This window comes from Lactuca virosa, chromosome 6 (genome assembly GCF_052849685.1).
Source record: "Lactuca virosa cultivar CGN04683 chromosome 6, Lactuca_virosa_CGN04683_v6, whole genome shotgun sequence".
NCBI lineage: Eukaryota > Viridiplantae > Streptophyta > Magnoliopsida > Asterales > Asteraceae > Lactuca > Lactuca virosa.
In genome coordinates, this window is record NC_136431.1 from 202,753,353 (window position 1) to 202,774,538 (window position 21,186).

Here is a 21,186-nt window from a genome sequence, read left to right on the forward strand (position 1 = left end):
AAGGAAATTATGAAAGGAGAGATATTGATTTATTATAAGATTAATAAATTGATATAAATGATTTATTAACATGTTAAAAGATTAATATATTAATTAGAAATCATTATGTTTAATTAATAGTTAGCCAGAAATTAATCAGAATTAATTTTGGGGTTAAAAGTATTAATTATAAAGTGCAGGGACTAGTTTGTAATTATCAGATAGTTGAGTGGAAGGCTCCAGAACCTCCTTGGAAGGAGGTGGACGAAATCTATAAGGGAAACCCTAAGGATTTCGTCCAAGGGGCTTTGGATAAGGCCTTTGGATTAGCTTAGGCCCCAAGCAAAGGAGTATTAGGGTTTTCCCTAAACCCTAGATCCCTCAACTATATAAGGAGCCTCCCAGCTCCTAAATTCGGCCACTCCTACCTTGGAAGAAACCCTAGGCCGATTTTTGCATACCCTACCCTCTCTCCTTATAAGTTTCCTTCTTGCTAGCTCTTGGGTGTGATTCCATTAGAGGCATTACATTTGTGGTGCTAAGCTTCCAAGAAGATCAAGATCAAGAGGATTGTCAATTGTTTGCTATAACAATTGAAAGGTATGTAACTCTTAAACCCTAATTAGTTATTTTCGAAAATAGCCTCTCTCCTTAGGGTTCTTGTTTTGCAATTCAAAGTTATATGTTCAATAGTTAAAACATAGATCCAAAGTAGGTTGCATGTGAACTTAGGAATTGTTTTCTAGTTTATTTGTTTTACCTAAAACCCATTAGTGGTATCAGAGCCGTTGTTTGTTTTAAATTGAATTGCTATAATAGTTGAATTTCAAATTAGTGTTTATAGCCATTAAACCCTAAAGGCCAAAATTTTCGTTTTTAGGGTTTTTGGTTCAAAGGGTTTTTCGAAAAAACCTAGCCTCCATGAACTCTAATCAAAATTAGGGTTAGGGTTTTGGAAAACCCTAGCCTCCTCCCTAAAACCCATCACTACCGCGGTCGTTGTTGCTGCGGGGATTTGAGGGGAGAGATCTTTCCACTACCGGGACTTCGACAATACGAAACCCTGGAGTTTGATGGGGTCAGGGACCTGATTATGGCGATGAGGTGGTTGTCTGATGTGGAGGGTTGTTTCTTCACATGTTCTTGCCCTACTGACCAGAAGGTCAAGTGCTCCCTGAACCTTCTCCGGTTAGGGCGAAGGATTGGTGGAGATTGGTTATTGGTTCGTACACTCCTGAGTAGAGGGTTGCGGTTACTTGGGAGCAGTTCTCGGAGATGTTCCGTACGATATATGTTCCCCTGGTAGAGAGAGAAAGAGAAATAGAGAGAGAGAGAGAGATAGAGAGAGAGAGAGTGAGTGAGAGAGAGAGAGAAAGAGAGAAATATTGGTTCAGGAGTACCTGGATTTGAGGCAAACGACTGAGACGGTGACGGAGATCACCAAGATGTTCACGGAGAGGGCTCTTTTCTGCCTTGAGTTTGCTGCTTCGGAACAGGCTCAGATGACCCGATACTTGAGCATGCTCAAGACGGATACTCAGCAGTTTCTGTCTACACAACGATATAGTACCTTCGCCGAGCTCCAGGAGACTGCGAGGAGGCGAGAGATTGAGATAGAGACGCAGACGAAGGAGCAACTTCAGGATCCGATTCAGTCCCAACTGCCAGCAAAGCGGTTCAAGTCCGCTGATTCATGATCAGGAGGTCTGAGGGGCCGCACTTGTGGCAAGTACGAGTGTGCGACAATGTTCATGATGGTGCTTTTCGATCTTCATTTGGATGCCAAAAATATGGCAAGGAGGGGGATTATGCCAAGGATTGTCGTCAGCAGGCCCTAGTACCGAGTGTCAAGATTTGTTTTCACTGTGATCAGGTTGGCCATGTGAAGGCCCAATTTCCATTGATTGCTGTTAACTTGACGCAGGCTCCAACACCAACTACTTTGAGGATAAACAGATGGACTTCAAAGTAGGGTGGAGCCCCCGAGGGCTCGAGGTCGTGCTTTCCAGCTCACTGCAGAGAAGGCCAAGGCGGCGCCAGACGTCGTTACTGGTATGTTTCCATTTATTTTTCTGGCAATTGTTTTATGGTATGCTTATGTTTATGATCCTGCTAGGTACCTTATTAATGAATTTGTTGCCTGCTATTGTGATTTTTGACTTGGGTGTGAGTCGGTCTTTCGTGTCTCAGCCTTTTAGTAGGGGTTTTGATATGACTCTTGGAGAGTTGGAGTGTCCGTTGTGGGTTTCTATCACCAACGAACATGGGATTTCCACATCGAGCGTTTATCAGGGTTATGTTTTGGATATTTTTGGGGTGCCTTATTCGATTGATCTGATTCTTATCCCCATGGGGGATGTATGCGTGATAGTAGGGATGAATTGGTTGAGCAAGTTTGGGGCTATAATTAACTGTGAGGGTCAGCGTGTGGTAGTTCGAACCCCAAGTAGGGGTGAACTAGTTATTTATGGAGAGGGTACCAGGATTATATCATCATTATGTTCTGCGGCCAAGGTTCGACAATATATTTGTTGGATTAGTGTCTAAGCCCATAACTATATTTGGTAAGTACTTGACCCGGTTGTGCATGGTCATTTTGGGTTGCCTTCACTATAGCAACTTGACAGGGTGATTTATGAAGAGAGAGAAGATATTATGATTTATTAATATATTATGAGAGAGAAGATATTATGATTTATTAATATATTATAAGAATAATATATTAAAGGAATAATCATATTATTTAATTAATATTAGTCATAGATTAATTAAGAATTAATTTGGTGATTAAAAGAGATTAACTAAATATAGGGGACTGAACTGCAATTATTGGATAATTGAGTTATTGGGCTGGGAAACCCAATGGAGCAAGGGGTGAACGAAATTATGATGGGAGTCCATCATATTTTCGTCCATGGCCTTAATCCAGAAGGTTCCATGGGCTGCTTGGTGATTAAGTTGTCCATTAGGGTTTTGGCTGAAACCCTAGAAGCTCACAGTATACTACACTTGCTTCCTTGGAACCCTAGGGCCGATTTCATACCTCTCTCCTCTCTCCAAATCATCCTCTTGCTAGTTGGTGTTTGTAAGCCATTAGAGGAGTGACAATTGTGATTCTAAGCTCCAAGACAAGAAGAATCAAGCAAGCTACAAGAGGTAATCATCTAGATCTGAGTTTCTTATGTCAAATTCGAATTGTATACACTAGATATAGGGTTTGCAAAACTTGGATAAGTTTCATGTTCAATAGAGAAACCTAGATCCAAGCATTAGGGTTTGCATGTGCACATAGAAAAGTTCTTATGGCTCAAACCCATCAATATTCAGCATGGTTGTATGGGTTATCTTGCATATGTGGTTGATACACGAGTTGGGGAGCAGGTTTCGGTTGCCGATGTACCTGTTGTTAGAGAGTTTTCTGATGTGTTCCCGGAGGAGTTACCCGGTGTGCTTCCTGAAAGGTAGGTTGAGTTCAAGATCGATTTGGTTCCAGGTGCGACTCCGATTTCTTAAGACACACAACTGACTCGGTCAGAGTTTGATAAAAGCTATGATAGTTATGATTGCTTATTAGTTTTTGAAGTCATACTTGCAATTATAATTATTAGACTTATCCAAGTGGGAGACTGTTGGATTAGGTGTCTAAGCCCATAACTATAATTGGTATGTACTTGAATTGATAGTGACATGATCCTTTTGGGTTGCCTTCACATGTGCAACTAGACAAGATGATTAATTGAGGAAGGGGAAGAATTTATTAATACATTAACAAATTGGAATAAATGATTTATTAATATGTTATTAAAATAATATATTAATTAGTAATCATCTTATTAGTTAATATTTAATCAGAAATTAATTTGGAATTAAAGGGATTAATTAAAAGTGCAGGGACTAAAAGTGTAATTGTTTAATAGTTGAGAGAAAGGGTCCAAAACCTTCCTATGGGAAGGGTGGACGGTTTTTAATGTGTATATGTAAGATTATTCTAGAGTTTCTAGAATATCTTATCATATATGGATAATCAAAGGAGGTGGATAATTACTATATTTGAGATTAAGATTATCCATAACATCCTTGGTGCACTATAAATAGAACCCTTAAGGCTATGATTTTCGGACACTCTTTAGAAGAAGCAATAGCTGAAAATTTGATCTCCTCCTCTCTCATATCATTCTCTTGCATTGTGTGTTTGTGAGCCATTAGAGGTGTTACACTTGTGACACTAAGTTCTGAAGCTTCAAGATCTACAAGGGAATCATTGTTATTACAATATAGCAATCAAGGTATGTAACCTAATCCTAGTTTTATGTTGATTTCGAAATTTGTGGTTACATCCAAGGGTTTCTCCTTTTGTGTTCAAGTTTGCATGTTCAATTAGAGTAAACCTAGATCCAAAGCATTAGGGTTGCATGCACACTTAGGAATTGTTGTTATGCTCAAAACCCATCAGTTGAGACTGTACTGCTTTGTGCTGTCAATCAACAGACTGGTGCATTCAAATCGAAAGGTTGTGGGCCGGGGCATTCCAACCGGAAGGTTATTGTAACGTCCCAAAAATAAGACCCAAAAATTTCATTTTTAACTTATAAAAACAGTAATCCAAACATTTACATAAAACCCCAAAAAGATCAAAGTATGTCAATACATAAAAACATATCAAAGTAATTCTTAAAATGCGGAAAAAGGTGGTGTGTGCTCTGCAATCATCCCGAGCTCTTCCCTTTCGATCAGGAAGTACCTGAAACATAAACTGAAAACTGTAAGTCCAAAGCATAGAGAGTTCCCCAAAATACCACATACCATACATAATAAACACATACTGGGCCCCCGCCCCACATCGGGCCTCACCCAGCATCGAGTCCCACTCGGCCTCGGGCCCCGCCTGACATCGAGCCCCGCCCCGCTCATATTACAGATTTGTCATTCATTAGGCCCCGCCTAACATCGGACCCCGCTCGGTACACATAATAAACATATAAACATATAATCATGCTAACACATGCAATAACCACAAACCAATAACATACAATAAAGTCATCGGGCCTCGCTCGACATCAAGCCTCGCTCGGTATACATACCAGCATATAACACTTGCAAGAGTCACACATACATATAGCATCCTATCATAATAATTATGAGCCGACATTGATGCCTTTGACCCGCTAAGTACAGTGAGGAAACTCACCTCAGACTGCTGAATCTCACAGATAAAACTCTAGCTGCTGGTCCGCTGAACTCACCGCGCTATCAATAAAAATATCATCTAATTAATAATTGGATCCTGACTCACACTAAGAGTCTAAACTAGGGTAAAAGACCCATTTTACCCTTTACCTAACTTGGCCCACGACCAAATCCCAAACAAACTATTTAAAAAAAAGGTCCGAATTCCAAAATGACCACCCAAAGCCCAAATATGGCCCGATTTTCTAAATTGGGCCCAAAACCCATCATGGGCCTAAATCCAAAGAAACCCAATATGCTAGACAATAAGTCCAAATCAAAATCCCAAGGTCCAACGTGGTCTAAAATCTACGGTCCAAACTCCAACAACGGGTTCTCACGTCGTGACCGGACCATGGTCACGTCGTGAGGAACAACTCGAATCAGCCACGACTTAGTGATTCAACTCAACTTATCCAAAAAAATTCCAGTTCCCTTCACGTCGCGACCCAACCTTGAGTCACGTTGTGACCTAATCCGGACAAAATAGACGGGATGGCCAACTTCCTCACGACGTGAAGGTCCTAAACCTCACGTCGTGAGATCTGATCAGATCAGATTAAAACATTAAGCTCTTAATCCTTTCAGCCATAACTTTAGACTTTCCAGGGGGTCTTCCTTTACCCAAAAGATGATAAAAATCGAATCTTTTAAGTCATGCATGTCCAATGCATGACTCAAACTCTTACTAGACCAAAAGTGGGGAAAATGAGATCTACACTCAAACTTGGAGTCCTAAACTTCACTAAAACTCAGATCCAAAGACTATAATGAAGAGAGTGAGTCAATGATCCATAAAGTTGCCAACTTTATGGACCCCATGCAAGCAATGTCACCCAAACATGTAAAAAGAAGCATATAACTTAGATTTGGAATGGAATAGGTAGAAATGTCCAAGCTTTATGACTTACAATGGTCCAAAAGCTCCAAGAGATTCTAAGGTGAAAGCCAAAATGCCAAGAGGTTGATCAACCAAGGTCTTCTTCCACTTCAAGTAACCAAAAGCCACCAAAGAATGCTTCAAGGATCTCAAAAATGCTTAAAAGCTTCAAGAGGGTCGGGATTAGGGCTTTCCAGAGGCTTAGAGGGTGAGAGAGGCTGAGGATGGATAACCTTAGCCTCTCATTCACTTAAATACTCGAAAATTACGGTTTTGGGTCATTAAGCCGCGCTCACGTCGTGAGACCTTATGCCTCACGTCGTAAGTTTCTAGAAACGCGGGTCAACAGGTCAACGGTCAATCACGGCGTGATCCCTAAGACCTCACTTCATGAAGACCCTCGTAATGCAAATAAAAGAATGAATTTAGTACCTTAGGGTTCTGTATGTTACAGTTGTGGGCCAGGGGTAATCCAACCGGAAGGTTGTGGACCCAATATGTATTAGGCAATCCAACCGAAAGGTTATGGGCCGGGGCATTCAAACTGGAAGGTTGTGGGCCAGGGGTAATCCAACTAGGAGGTTATGGACCCAGTATCTGTTTGGTTATATGTTTTGTGTGGTGGTACCTTGGGGAACTCACTAAGCTTTGACTTACAGTTTTAGTTTATTGTTTCAGGTACTACAGAAGATCGTGTGAAGGCGAAGGCGTGATCGTGCACATCCTTCAGATTTTATGTTATTGGATTTTGGGATAATCTCATTTATGAATTATACTTTTGAAGCAATGTTTTTGTAAACAATTATTGTCTTGGGGTTGTTTTGGGAAAATGAAAACTTTACTATGATTTTTAGGATGTTACAGTTGAAATGGGAGAGAGAGAGAGAGAGAGAGAGAGAGAGAGAGAGGTGTTTGTGTCACCACACAAATTCCCCACCACACGGTGTGGTGTTACTGTACGGGTACGGTGTTAGGTGGTATGGATGTTATTCGGGTCGGAAACGGACCGAACCGACCCGAACCCGAATAATTCGAAAACCGAATAAGGGTAATTTCATTAACCGAAAACCGGTCCGATTAACCAATACCCGAATAACCCAAATAACATGTACAATATGATTAATGACCTAATATAACCGAAAAGAACCGAATAAATCGGATTGCGATTCTATAACCCAAATAACCCGAATAATAGAATAAAAATACTTTTATACATCAACATAAAACATTCAAAGACTAACATAACACAGTAACACAATGAAAGAATAACATTTACATAGTAGATTAACATAATGAGAATTAATTCTTACTTGAATTTTTTGAGTTGAAGCCCAATTTTCCATGAGTAGACAAAGTAGGAATTCATGAATCCTTAGAGACAATAGGAATAGTCGATTTTTGAAAGTATGAAACAAGAGGAAGGATCGACATAAGTGATTTCGAGTTTTGAAATAGTTGAGAAGATTGGTCGATTTTGAAACAAGGAGAACAAGTGTAGTTTTTTTTCCTGTTATGAGGGGGACGATGAATGCTTATTCGATTTGGGTATTTAGAACTAAATAAACTCTTATTTGGATAACTGGACCGAATAACCCGAGAACCGAATAAGCATAATATAGATACCCGAAACCTGAATCAAATTGTATATTCGGGCATTATTCGGTTCGGTTCGGTTCAGATTTCTGGGCCAAATTCTCATCCCTTTTAGGCGATACTAACGCCATGCGGTTTGACCACATGGGTAATCAACCAAGTTAAACGTGTGCATCCAGACCCTCTTTAGTAGGTTTTAAATTGGAGTTACAAAATCATGTACTATCTAATAATTTCTTTTAGAACATTAACAGACAACAAACATAAGTTCTACGTTTAAAGGTATTTTAAATAGGCAAAAGAGGACTACGTGTAGGGTATTCTGTCCTACAATTGTACTCGCTTCCTCACCTTAAACCCTTTTGCCCATGACTCACATATGAACCCACCAGCATTTACTCTTCACACCCTCAACAACCCCATCCCTTTATCCGTTTTATGAAAATTCCTTTTCGATATTTTGTTAATATGGTGATATTTTTATATTTCGTTGACTCATTTATTATCTCATAAAACATAAAAAAAAAATGCTGAATTTGGGTATCTTATGTGTAATGAAGTCACATCAATAATTTATAAAAGAGAGTTTGTGCAAACGAAATGTACAAAAAGATATTATAGACTTGTCAATCAAAGATAACCAATTGTTACAAGTACATCATGGATCTAACACTAATCAACACCTATAACTTAGAAAACAAGAAAATGGAAATCACAATGTTTATGGCATACAACCATGTTCATATGATATAACAATTCCATAAAGTTTATGAAAATGTTATTGAGTTTGTAAACGATGATATTTGTTTTTTCATTGTAATTTTAACTATAAAGATATTTTATACAAAATGTACAAGTGCAATTTTATTTTTATCAACATGACTCATGCTATCATAATCTATTATAAGTTTTATTAATAAAAAAATTAACAAAATGGATGTGGATCCTGTTAGAAATAATCTAATTTTGAACAAACATAAAAAAATATCAAATGTTATTTAATGAACTTTGCAAGGCGTTTTTTTTATTTAAATATTTCCTTTATGAATGGTCATCAATAAAAAACATTTTAAAGGCTTTCGTTAAATGAAATTCATTTCGTAAAGTATGATGTTCTCTTATAAAAAAAAATTGTAAAATTTATTTTTATGAAATAAACATACATTTTATGATATATAAAAAGTAAATTTTGTAAAATTTAAATTTACGAAATAAACATACATTTTATATATGTGTTGGAGATTAATCATTTTTGACACACTATCTAAATTATTAGTGATTAACATTAATCTTATAACATACAAGTACAATTATATTTTTTTCATAAAAAAAAATATGAAACCATTCATAATAATGGTAGAGTTTTTTCAACTGATGTCATGTTATCATCGTAACAACAAAACAATTTTTTTAACAAATATCTATACGAAAGTTTAAATAAAACAGTATTAAAAGTATGAAAAAACCTTATTTATTAAAATTACAACTTTACAAAGAATGTAAAAAAATTCACACAACAATTTTTTTATTTTACATAGTTTATTTAACATAATAAACTTTGAAAAATGTTAAGTAATAAATTTCTTATTAACTTGAATACTTAATATGTATTTTCTAATAAAAAATAAAATATAAAAAGAGTTTATACTGACCACATAATTGTTAATTTGAAGAAAAAAATATAAAACTTATCCTAAAAGTAAGGTTTGACTATGGTAATACATGAGATGACCTTTTTGCAATTCATTGCTTTTTTTTTCTTAGCTTTTCTTTTCTTTTTAATTCTTATAAAAAAAAGGTTTTGTCATTTGTAGTTGTTTCCAAGTACTATATCATTCAAAAGACCTCAAACCCGTTTCACTTTTGTCTTTACCCTCCTTCATCTTTCTCTTTCCCAAAACTCCTTTTCCTTTTATCATTTCATCTGCAATTTCAAATCTAGGGTTTTTTCATTCTCATTCTCACTTTCACAAACACCTCAACACCTCTCCCTCTTGCCATCGTACACAGGTTCGTGTGTGCTAATTATTTTTCTGTTTCTACATTCTTTCAATTTTAGCACCCTGTTTTTCTGTTTTGAGCTCATAGAGCTTGAATCGTTTGTAAATCCCTTCACTTTCTGGGTTAAATTTGATTTCTCGAGAAACCCATGTAAAACCCTTGAGAAATTTTCGTTTTTCGTTTGTGGGTTGCTGTTTAAATTCGTTGTTTTTGCTTGTTTCGTGCTCAATTTTGGTTTTTAGGTCGGATTTTTTTGAAAAATTTAGAGGTGTCTGTGGACAATTTTTTGTTTATCTTTTGTGGGTGGGTGTTAGATTTGGGAGTAAATGCATGGACGGAAGGGACGGAATCCCTTCGTTTTATCTGAATAGAGGGTTTCGTGGGTCGGGTTCTAATGTCGGGTCGGGTAATCAAGGTGGAGGGTTCCATGCCCCTCCACCTGGTTTCAAAACTCAATTAAACCCTACTTTATCTCCTCATAACCATACCCAAATCAGGGTAGCTCCTCCTTCAATGGGTCCTTCGTTCCATTTGGAACACAACCCACCTCCTAGTTTCCCTCATAGCCTTAACATCGGCGGCGGTGGTGGTGGCGGTGGCAGTGGTGGGACTGATGACGGTGGTGTTGCAGTCTCCATCCCCATTCCCACCCCTGGAAGTGGAAGTGGGAGCGACTCTGTTATGAAGAAAAAACGAGGGAGACCAAGAAAGTATGCCCCTGATGCCTCCAATACGGCGTTGGCACTACTAAAGCCTGTACCTCAGGCCACTTCGCCGGATCAAAACACACCGGGGACACAGAAGAAGAGGGGGAGGCCTCCTGGCAGTGGAAGGAAGCAGCAGCTTGCAAATTGTGGTATGTCGTACAGTTTTTAAGTTTTGAATCCTATCAATAAAAAGTGAGTATTATGCATTGGTAATGTTTCTGATTATATAATCTTTTAATAACATAGTGGTTAAAAAGTTATTTATTTTTTAGTCTTTCATAATTTTATTTTACCCTATTCCATCTCATTTTTTATATATAAATATATTACAAAATTCACTAGATATAAACTTCAAAGGTGTTGTTTCTTTTGAACTTATCCCAGCCATGACTTAATTTGATAAGCTATACGACTTAATAGAATTTTATCAATTTAATGAATTCTCATTGTTTTGTTGTTGTAGGCGAATGGATGCATAATTCGGCTGGATCGGCTTTCACGCCTCACATAATCCACATATCAATAGGAGAAGTACGCGGATAATATTTGTAACAAAACACTATAATTATCAAAACAAACACAATGTTTTTTTTTGCTACATACATTTTAAAGAATATTGTTCGACTATTAATCAAATATCTGAAATACCCAATTTTATGTTGAAGGATGTTGCGGAAAAGATATTATCATTTGCACAACAAAGGCAAAGGGCTCTATGCATCTTGTCAGGCAACGGGTCCGTTTCCACCGTCACATTACGCCAACTTACATCTTCCGGTGGCACTGTGACTTATGAGGTTGGGCCCCTCAATCAATCTCAACCCTTGGATCAAATTCATCCGATGACTTTAATTTGTAAAGTCTAACCGTTTTGTAACCACGTGTAAATGCGTGTGATTTGTAGGTGGTTACAGTTTGTTACAAAACGGTTAGAGGTGGTTACAAAACGGTTACATGTTTTGTAACCACCTACAAATCACAGACATGACATGAATTTTGGGTTCTTTTCAGAACCCAAGACTAAGGAATTATAGATAAATAAACTTATGATTATTAATTTATTTTATTTTCATATGAGCGTTTTTTTAGGGTCGTTTTGAGATATTATGCTTATCGGGTTCATATCTGCTGGCGGAAACTGGTAGCCCCCGCAACCGGACTGGCGGTCTTAGTATTTCTCTTTGTAACTCCGAAGGTCAAGTGATTGGCGGTGCAATTGGCGGCAAACTTACCGCCTCCACCTTGGTTCAGGTACCGTTTTTGCACATTCTCTTTTTTGGTTAACCGGAATCTTACGTTTGTTGGCGGCAGGTGGTGGTTTGTAGTTTCGTGTATGGTGGTGGAGATAATTCGAAGGCAAAGGCCGCCATTGAGCCGCCGCTATCGGGTGATGAAAAGAGCCCCGGAGTTCAACTCAACTAGAAGTGTCGACATCTCCCTTCATGTTCATGTTCTCATGTTCGTGTATCATATGTAGATGATTGACGATGGGTTCTCTGTTAATTTGTAACAAAAAAAGTCGACATCTTTATGGTTTATTTTAGTTGTAGAACTTTTTTATTTTTTATTTTTCAGTAATCTTGAGTTGCACATTTGCCCATCTGTAGCTAGCTAGGATCATTTGGTGAACTGGGATCTGAAAGTTTCTGGATTAATTTTATTTTTCTTAGTGTTTTCGTGGAACTTTTTTGCATATTTTATAGTGTTTCGTGAATTGCAACAATAATAGAAAAGGAGTTGATGTTATGATGTTAAATATACGGATATTTAGGCGGTGTTTGGGATTGTTTTTCAAACAATTTATTGGTTAAAGTCAACAAATCATAAAGTGTTTGTATAAACATAAAAATACTTTTTGAATAGTTAAAAAGCATATAATACATGGCTTTTTTATTTTTTTTAACCAAAATAGCTTAAAAGTAAATAAATAAAGTCAAATATTTTTTTATAGTTTTTTCACCACAAAAGCTAATTCAAAAAATTGTTTTTGCCACCATTACAAGCCAATAAACACTTTTTTTTTTCTCCAAAAGCACTTTTAGAATTCAAAAACAATTCCAAACACCCCCTTAAAAAATATGTAAAGAATAAAAAACAAGGATTTAGAAGAGTTTAATCAGTTATTATTGTTGTATGTAAAGAATAATACCAACAATCGCTCCACTTGAAAACGACATACCACGACATACTCATGTGTTGTATGGAAACACAATCGAATTGAGAACATATCGAATAACCAAAAATTCGAAGGACTCTGATAATAACATTGCAAAAATGTTATAAGTCCATAGTATATAGAATCTCCAAGCCCTTAAATAGAACCAAATATGCTGCCTCTTATAGCGATAATAAATTCTTAGTACATGGTGCAAAAGTGCATTGGGAATAAGCAAAACATTATTATTCGCGAGGAAAAATGTGACTCAAGATTTTTTTTTTTCGGCATATAAATTGTGAGACCCATAAATGCAGGAGCGAAGGAAAAATCGGATACAATCAACAATGTGGAAGAAAAAAGATGGGAAAAACAAGCAAGTAAATAATGTAAGAAAAACAAAAACAAATAAAGTTTCTTGAATTACAGTCTTAAAACTTTTGAATCTAAAACAATACAACATATAATTAAACATTGGTATGCCATTATTCAACACAAGATTCGGCATCCACTTGTGGAAATCTTGAAATCTATTGGAGACCCAAGTGTTTCTGAATATCTCTCTGCAAAAACAACACAAGGATATTCATGTAAGATGAAGCAATAAAATCGGTCTATTAGAAGGGTATTTTCGTCTTTTACCTCGACTGTAAAAGGAGAGGTGGTGGGGTAGTATCGATCGACAGGCTGCCCGTTTTTATCAACCAAGAACTTGGCAAAGTTCCATTGAACATCTCCTCCAAGAATTCCATAGAAGCCAGTTTTCAAGAACTCGTAAACTGGTGCAGCATTGTCACCATTTACATCAATCTGTGTAAAAATTCAGCATTTTCTAGTCAAATGTTGAAGATTTAATTGTGTTCTTGAGAATATTTCTTGTTTGAAAAACGATTAAAAAGATGTTTTGATGTTGGGTTGTTTGAATTTTACCTTGTCAAAGATGGGAAATTCTGATTTGAATCTGGTGCAAACAAAGTCAGCAATCTCTTCATTGGTTCCTGGTTCTTGAGCTCCAAATTGATTGCATGGAAATGCCAAAATTTCAAAACCTACATTCATCAAACAAGTAATTAATTATATTATTCATCAATATGCAGAATAACAAAATAGAAAAAACACTATTTTTCTAAAGTTACAAACCTTTCTCCTTGTACTTCAAATAGATTTGATTCAATTCAGCATAGTTGTCATTTGTAAGCCCACTGCCACAACGAATCAAAAACACCCATAAACAAAAAACTTGATTGTAAATGTAAGCTACTTTAGGGGACCTAATCACAAATGCAATATAAAGAATAACTAAAGATGTTATATGCATTTGACATGCATTAGACTCAATGGGACAAAAACTGCAGTTTTTATTTCACCCAAAAAGGTGGGACCCTGTACGATGCCCTCATCATCATCATCAAAGATAGCCCTAGAAAGCTTATGATGAAATGGTAAAAGGTTTGCAAGAACATTTGAAGAGAGAATAATGAAGAATGCTTACCATTTGGATGCAACATTAACAATGAGTAAAACCTTTCCCTTGTAAACGCTGAGGTCTACATCATTACCCTTGGCATCCTGCATAAAATTGAAGATTAAATCACAAAAAAACAGAAAATAACTACTAAACACAATAAAAGTTTATGAGATCCAACCCAAATAAGATCAAGAAAATCTACAAGGGAGTGAAATTATATGTTTGACTAAACTGAAGCACCCATAACGAATTTGTTTCCTAAACGCATACACACAGTTGCAGAAGAAGAATCAAGCTGAGCGTTGACTTTAGTGTGTCAATCTTTCTACTTTTCAGCTTCGAAATTAACATGGATCATGAAGCTTCTGACAAAAAAATATCTGACTAGATATTACCCAACAACAGACGTTACAAGAAGCACAAACTTGGAAACAGATTAGCAGCTAAACCCATACGATTTTTACATGTAAAGAGACAGAGGTTTGACATCAAAACCCAAACTTTGAGTACATATGGGGGCATGGACATGACCATGTTCACGTTTTATGATGTTTGACCAGTTGATTCATCTTATAATCGTCAAACTAACAGTATATGAAAATCGACATCTGGGTTCTTGAGAGATAGAAAGAATTTAGCAAGATTTAACCTTGACTGTGAAATCGTAGAGGGTTTTCTTTTCGGAAGCGGGTTGGGTCGCCATGGATGGCTGCTTGATGGTGGTTTGAGAGGTATAATGCGTTGAAATGTAAAGAAAGACGAGAAAGAAACGGGATTTCTTGGCGAATTAATAGTTGACAGATGAGCGTATGAATGCGATTATTCACATTGGTGGCTTCAATTCCAAAATGGACACCTAAATTTTGATACTTCTCATTATTTTAAAATACACTAAATGCGACTTTTATTCTATATAAAATGTTAGGGTACAAAGGTAGGGATGTTTCAAAAACTTCAAGAAAACACATTGAAGTTTTGTTTGTTTAAAAAATATCATCCAACTAAAGTCATTGTATAAAAAACACTAACTAAGTATAACTTTTGTTCAAATCCAACCTAATGGTAACCGGTTTTTGTGTGGGTGAAAAGATGACTTTGATTAAAAATTGTTGTGTTGACCTAACAATTAATGACATAGGATAGAAGTGGGTGACATGACATTTGTATTTGTCTTCTTTAAATCGGATTAGGGTCGCAAGGAAAAGGAACAACGACTTTTTCTTATCCTACGTATCTTCTCGTGCTTCATCTTCTTCTTTGGGTCTTATGATGACTTCATCTTCTACTAAATCCATAATATCAACCTCAAGCTCAAACATTTCGAAGACAAATAAGGTTTCTGATGATGCTTACCCTTGTAGTTGTGGGTTCCATCACGTATTTGGACTTCAACCACTAAGAGGAATCCTGGAACAAAGTTTAGGGTTTGTCCCAACCGATGAGTGAGTTATCATACCATTCTCCTCCATATTTGGTTGGTTATGTCATTTTCCCTATTTGGTTGGTTATTTGTTTTATTTTTGTTGCATATGAAGGATTCAAACAAAACAAACTGTACTCTGTGGAAATGAGTTGATGAAGATGAATGACCAATAAACAAGAGTAAGAAAGATGAAGCAAAAGCAGAAGTAGATTCCATTGAAATGATGATATCAATTTTGGAAAACGATTTCAATGAGCACAAAGAGAAGGGAATACGGAATATATGAGTTTTACAAAGGAATTGGCACAAATGAGTAGGAAATTGTGAATTCGAAAGTGTTTGATAACCATGCTTGCAATTATGTTTTTAGTGAAATTAATGATTTAGTATATATGTGTAAGCTTAGGCAATGTACTTGTCATAGTATGTATGCTAAGTTGTAGTATGATTTTAACTTTAACAATGTTTTAATGAAATAGAAATGTTACCACCTGTTCTTCAACTCCAACCTCCTCATCAACCACTTGTTCTTCAATGCAAACCTCATCATCACCCACTTGGAGTAACATCCCAATACCTATGATGAAATGATATAAAGTTAGTAATTTTCCATAAAATTAGTTGAATTTCAACCCCAACCTCCTCATCAACTCCTTGTTGTTCAGCCACCTGTTGTTTAACTCCAACCTCCTCATCACCCACATGTTCCTCAGCTGCTTGTGCATCTTTAAAGCAAAAAAGTTATTTGTATCCAAATCTTAATAAAGAAACAATGTAATTAGGAATCAAACCTTATTTTAGCAATGGACATCGTCTCTTGTTGTGACCTTCTTGATGATAATTACCACATTTTGGAATGCCCCCCTTCTTGCTAACAATATGTTTTCCTTCTTTATCTGTAGGACATTTCTTTCTTTTCACTTTTGGTCTCCCACACATTCTCTTACGCCTTGGTGGCAACATGGTTTGAAGACATGTATCCGACCACATGTCAGCTCCATTAATTGGCTTCACAACATATCTATAGCAGCTTCCAAACATGTTTGTTGTGAACCAAACAACAACATACTCCTCTACATTCACATTCAAAAACAAGATTGCAGCAATGACATGCAAACATGGTATACCGGTAAGCTGCCAGGCTCTGCACCCACATGTTCTTTGGTCCATGTCAATTGCATACATCTCATGTGATAATTTCACTTCATATTGTTGTGGACCACTTAGAGTAACATCCCAATACCTATAATGAAATGATATAAAGTGAGTAATTTTCCATAAAATAAGTTGTATTTCAAGTAAGTACCATACCTCTGTTGTTCTTTCATTTTCTCAATCTGCCTTCTAATGGAAAGATAAATATCCAAGTTCCACTTTTGTCCCTTTTATTTTTGTTTGTATATTCTCTCCATCACATACACTCTGATTTCTTCCAACATTGTTATTATGGGTTTTTTCATGGCCTCCACAATTTTTGCATTGAAAGATTATGATATTCCATTCTCTACGACATCACAACACCTATAAAACTCATAAATGACATAAACTGTGTATTTGGGTCTCTTTCCATCAAGTGGTCATAAGCTAGTGTGGACATTGCATTAATTTCACTCATATACGATCAAAAACTTGATTCAGTTGTGGACTTTGCATCTCTCCAGAATAACTTCATAAACTCAACACCTGTGAGCTTCTTTTTAAGTTGATGTAGATGTGTTTGGCACATTACATATGCTCACATGTCGATGCTTTTTCCTTAACAATCTCTACCAAACCCTGCAAGATGAAAACATATAAAATCACCAACTTAAATGTAACATCCGGATCCCGAGGTACTTTATACTTTGCAAATTTGACATTTTATGGATCGCCACGACGTGGTAGGGAGGCACCATGACGTGGCAAGTCAAGATTAACCGTGTGTTTCATTTAATCCACCACTACATGGCAGTATTAGGCCGTGGCGTGGTAGGTGGCAATTAAAAGACCTTATTTTTCTAGGTTTTTCTCCCTATTTAAAGGAATGAGGAGGCAAGGTTTTGCTCACCCTCAGCTTCCATCAGACTTGTGAAACCCTAAACCTCTCTCTACCTCACTTTGTGCCTTTTTTGGTGATCTTAAAGCCTTGGAAGGGAGAAAGAATAAGAAGTGAGCTTTGATTCAACAAGCTAGTCCTCATCCTCTGTGTTAGCAAACTTCTGGACCCTTATAAGTTTCCAAGACTCGATTTTTATCAAAATAGGTTGCTAGGTCTTATGTTTTGTCCTTTAATTTTCATGGTTTGTGAGTTGGAATGATGAGATCTCATAAATCTTGCAACTTTATGAATCTATGGGACTTTTGGGTATGATTATTGGTTTGGATATGGTTTCTAGATGATTTTGAACCATGCATGGGATTTCCATGGAAAACCCTCTTTTTGGCTCATTATGTCTTCAAGACATGCATTGTACATGCATGTCTATAAAGCACCAACTTTCATGTTGGATTATGTATTAGAATCTGTTCCGAAGTAAACGAGCCATGGACTTTTTGGGATAAGTGCTTAATGGGGAAAATCATGTCTTATTTATCCCCTTTGAATCTAGGGTTTGAGGTTTTGACCTTTTTGGATGGTCTTTTTGGGTAAAGTTGGAAACTTTATACTTCTAGACCTTGTTTCGGACCAGATCTGAAATTTGGAGCCTTTGGAATCAAAGAAAACAGCTTAATCCATTAAGCTGCTGAAAACCCGGTGACCACGGTGTGGCTCAGGTCGCCACGACGTGGCGGTGGGGAAAATCACAACTGGCTGTTTTTGGAGGGCCACAACATGGCCATAGGTAGCCACGACGTGATGATTGACCAAAGTCAACGTTGACTGTTGACTTTGACCATTAATCTTTGACTTGAATTGAGTTTTTGTAGAGCACCTATTTTTGATGAAGAGCTCAAGATTTAATTGGTTGACTGATTAAGTGGTGTGTAGCAGCGGTACTCTGTCAGTGAGACCTATAACAGTTGGGCATTTTCCGTGAGGTGAGTCTTCTCACTACACTAATGGGCCGAAGACACCAATGCCGACTCATAGTAGAATGTATATGTATGTTGTATGTGTTTATGTGACTGATGTTGTTATAATTGTATGATATATGCATGGAGCCAATCTGGGCTTGGAGTTCTTATGGACTCAGGGTTGATACAGACCCGAGGGTTGATACGGACTCGACACAGCTATATGCTATTACATGGAGTCATTATGGACTCAGGGTTGATACGAACCCGGGGGTTGTTACGGACCCGACACAACCACGTGTTGTTATATTCATATGTGTGTTGTATGTGGTATTTTAGGGAAGCTCACAAAGCTTCGTGATTATAGTTATGTTTATGGTTTCAGGTACTTCCAATACGAAAGGGAAGGGCCCGGCATGATGACACATCATTCTCCCCCTCATGTTTACGTGATTATGATTTCTTTTACTTTGATATTTGGACAGTTTGTATTTTGGATGTTTTCAAGACATATGATGTATGGGATTAATGAATTTTGAAAATGAAAATTGTATCACTATTTTTGGGACGTTACAAGTTTGTATCAGAGCCTTAGTTGGAAGGATTCAGGTACATTCTCGGATGTGTCAGAACTCAAACTGAGGAAATGATAATTTAAAAAAAAATGAATTTCCAAAAGATTTTTTATAAAATAGAAAAGGGGTGTGATGTGTGCAATCATCCGAGCTCAAGTAAGTGATTCCCAAAATACCCATATCCATGTGTTATGCTTAGTATGCTAGATATATGAATTGCATGCTAGAGTATGGATAAGGATACCTTCAGGAATCGTATGATAGAATTGTCTGATTTGTGTGATGCCTTATATCCTAGGAGATTTGGATACTATGTGCTACTTGGAATTGATATCAGCTCAGTTAATTGATAAGTGTATGCTTTAAAAGCTGTATACGATTAGGTTCATATAGCCCTAGAATGATCAATTTAGCCACATTTCCTGTTCCTTGTTTGGTTGTGGATTTAGGGTAGAATCATTATTCGACAGTCTATGTGATCCCATTTGTATACAACTTGCATGCATAAGGCAACCGACAGTGTTGGTTGAGGTTCCCTGTGTCGCATGGCAATTGAGTTGAGAATTCCTAGGAGAGTCTAGGAAATGTTGTAGTAGGATATGTATGATGTTTATCATAAGGATAATGTGTATGAATTTTGTGTGATGACATAGAGGATTCAGGATTATCTTGAGGAAAGTACAGATAGATGTGGAAGGTAGTATTGGTACTGTACTACTGAAAGCACAAGATCTGTACTCGAGACAAGGATTATCTTGGAAATCCTAAGGAGCATGTAAAATGGAAGTTCACTCATGAGTGTGCTGATCATTTTCATGTTTTTATTTCAGTTGGGTATGGCGATCACGCGAGGAAGAGCTTCTGGATCAGGTTCTGGCTCTGGACCATAACCAATTGATGAGCGGTTGCGTGCGTTTATCACATCTGAGATTACCTATGGTATCATGGTGGCCACCCATGTAATTTTCGGTACTATCAAGGAGGGTATTATGGAGCTATTGGATGAACGACTAGGTGCCCTTCGAGTAGAGATCATTGCGGGACAGTTAGAAGCATGTACTCCATCGTTTTGGGCATTTAAGGTTTGTGGAGCTCCAGAGTCCTTTGGGGATAAGGACCCCATCGCTAGCCGCCGCCGGATCGCTGACATGGAGAATGCTCAACGGACGAGTTTTGGGAGTTCAAGGTTTGTGGATCTCTAGAGATATTTGGGGCTAAGGACCCCATCTCTAGCCGCCGCCGAATCGCTGACATGGAGAATGCTCAGCGGATGAGTTTTTTCCTTGAGGGGGCGAAGGTAGAGTTTGCATCCTGCCTTCTGAGAGACCGAGCACGTGAATGGTGGGATGATATTGGCCGAGCTTTGGGATCTGCAGCGGTGGTGGCCATGACTTGGGAGGAGATTGTTAGGAGATTCCAGGAGGAGTTTGCACCGGTGATTGAGGTGCAACAGCTAGCGAGGGAGTTTCAGGACCTTCACCAGACTACTAAGACTGTGGCGGAGATCACCGCCAAGTTTCGTGAGAGGGCACTGTTGATTCTGCAATACGCTGCGGATGAGGAAATGAAGAAGATGAGATATCATGACATGTTGAGGGATGACATCAACAATTTGTGAGCTATTCGGGGTGCAAGACCCTGAATGATATGATTGCGAGGGCCCGTAAGCGAAATATTGAGCTGGAGATTCAGACGAAGCGCAAGCCGGAGCAGGTGCAGACATCAGTGGGCCAGGCTAAAAGGCCCAAGACCTCTGATTCACATTCTAGGGGTGTGACATCCCCATTTTCACGACAAAAAAGACTGATTTGTTTATGCTTATTTTAAAATCAGAGTATTCATTTTAAAGAATAATATTGCGGAATTTGTTCCCAGAAAACATGATAAAGATATTATCAAAGCATTTCCGAAGAAATGTATTTTATTTATATTAAAACATTGGGATGTCGTCGTCAATACGCTCTCGGTTTAACGAATACTATGACTTTTGTTTATATTTAGAAATGAACACATAAAGTTTCCAGACCCGGTCGAAATAGGCCATAGATCCGATCAAATGATAGCATCATAAAGCATATAAGACATTTTATAGCATAAATCATTTAGCACATAAAAGCAATTCATGCATCTTCCTTAAATAAGCTAGTGCTCGTGTCTATTCAGGCCTACTTCCTAAATATAACAG

The 21,186-nt window shown here is 37.4% G+C and overlaps 2 protein-coding genes across 2 annotated transcripts; one reads left to right on the top strand and one right to left on the bottom strand.

Annotated features, from left to right (window-relative positions):
- The first annotated feature begins 9,521 nt into the window (after positions 1 to 9,521).
- On the top strand, positions 9,522 to 12,069 carry LOC145120131 (AT-hook motif nuclear-localized protein 5-like). Its single transcript, XM_079055923.1, has 5 exons — positions 9,522 to 10,535; positions 10,850 to 10,917; positions 11,052 to 11,183; positions 11,476 to 11,637; positions 11,698 to 12,069. The coding sequence occupies exons 1-5, from the start codon at positions 10,010 to 10,012 to the stop codon at positions 11,806 to 11,808; spliced, it is 999 nt and encodes a 332-aa protein (XP_078912049.1). The 5' UTR covers positions 9,522 to 10,009; the 3' UTR covers positions 11,809 to 12,069.
- An 836-nt stretch (positions 12,070 to 12,905) lies between these two features.
- On the bottom strand, positions 12,906 to 14,853 carry LOC145119725 (glutathione peroxidase 1). The gene is made up of 6 exons (XM_079055440.1): positions 14,659 to 14,853; positions 14,034 to 14,110; positions 13,682 to 13,743; positions 13,472 to 13,590; positions 13,184 to 13,351; positions 12,906 to 13,104 (listed from the first exon to the last, which is right to left on the bottom strand). The coding sequence occupies exons 1-6, from the start codon at positions 14,710 to 14,712 to the stop codon at positions 13,072 to 13,074; spliced, it is 513 nt and encodes a 170-aa protein (XP_078911566.1). The 5' UTR covers positions 14,713 to 14,853; the 3' UTR covers positions 12,906 to 13,071.
- Positions 14,854 to 21,186: the final 6,333 nt, after the last annotated feature.

Coding starts and splice junctions, on each gene's coding strand:
- LOC145119725 (XM_079055440.1), bottom strand. CDS start 14,712: ATGGCGACCCAACCCGCTTCCGAAAAGAAAACCCTCTACGATTTCACA. Junction 13,591..13,681: donor TTTGAAGTACAAGGAGAAAG/GTTTGTAACTTT, acceptor TGATGAATGTAG/GTTTTGAAATTTTGGCATTT. Junction 13,105..13,183: donor CCTCTCCTTTTACAGTCGAG/GTAAAAGACGAA, acceptor TTGTTTTTGCAG/AGAGATATTCAGAAACACTT.
- LOC145120131 (XM_079055923.1), top strand. CDS start 10,010: ATGGACGGAAGGGACGGAATCCCTTCGTTTTATCTGAATAGAGGGTTT. Junction 10,918..11,051: donor TCCACATATCAATAGGAGAA/GTACGCGGATAA, acceptor TTTATGTTGAAG/GATGTTGCGGAAAAGATATT. Junction 11,184..11,475: donor GTGGCACTGTGACTTATGAG/GTTGGGCCCCTC, acceptor GCGTTTTTTTAG/GGTCGTTTTGAGATATTATG.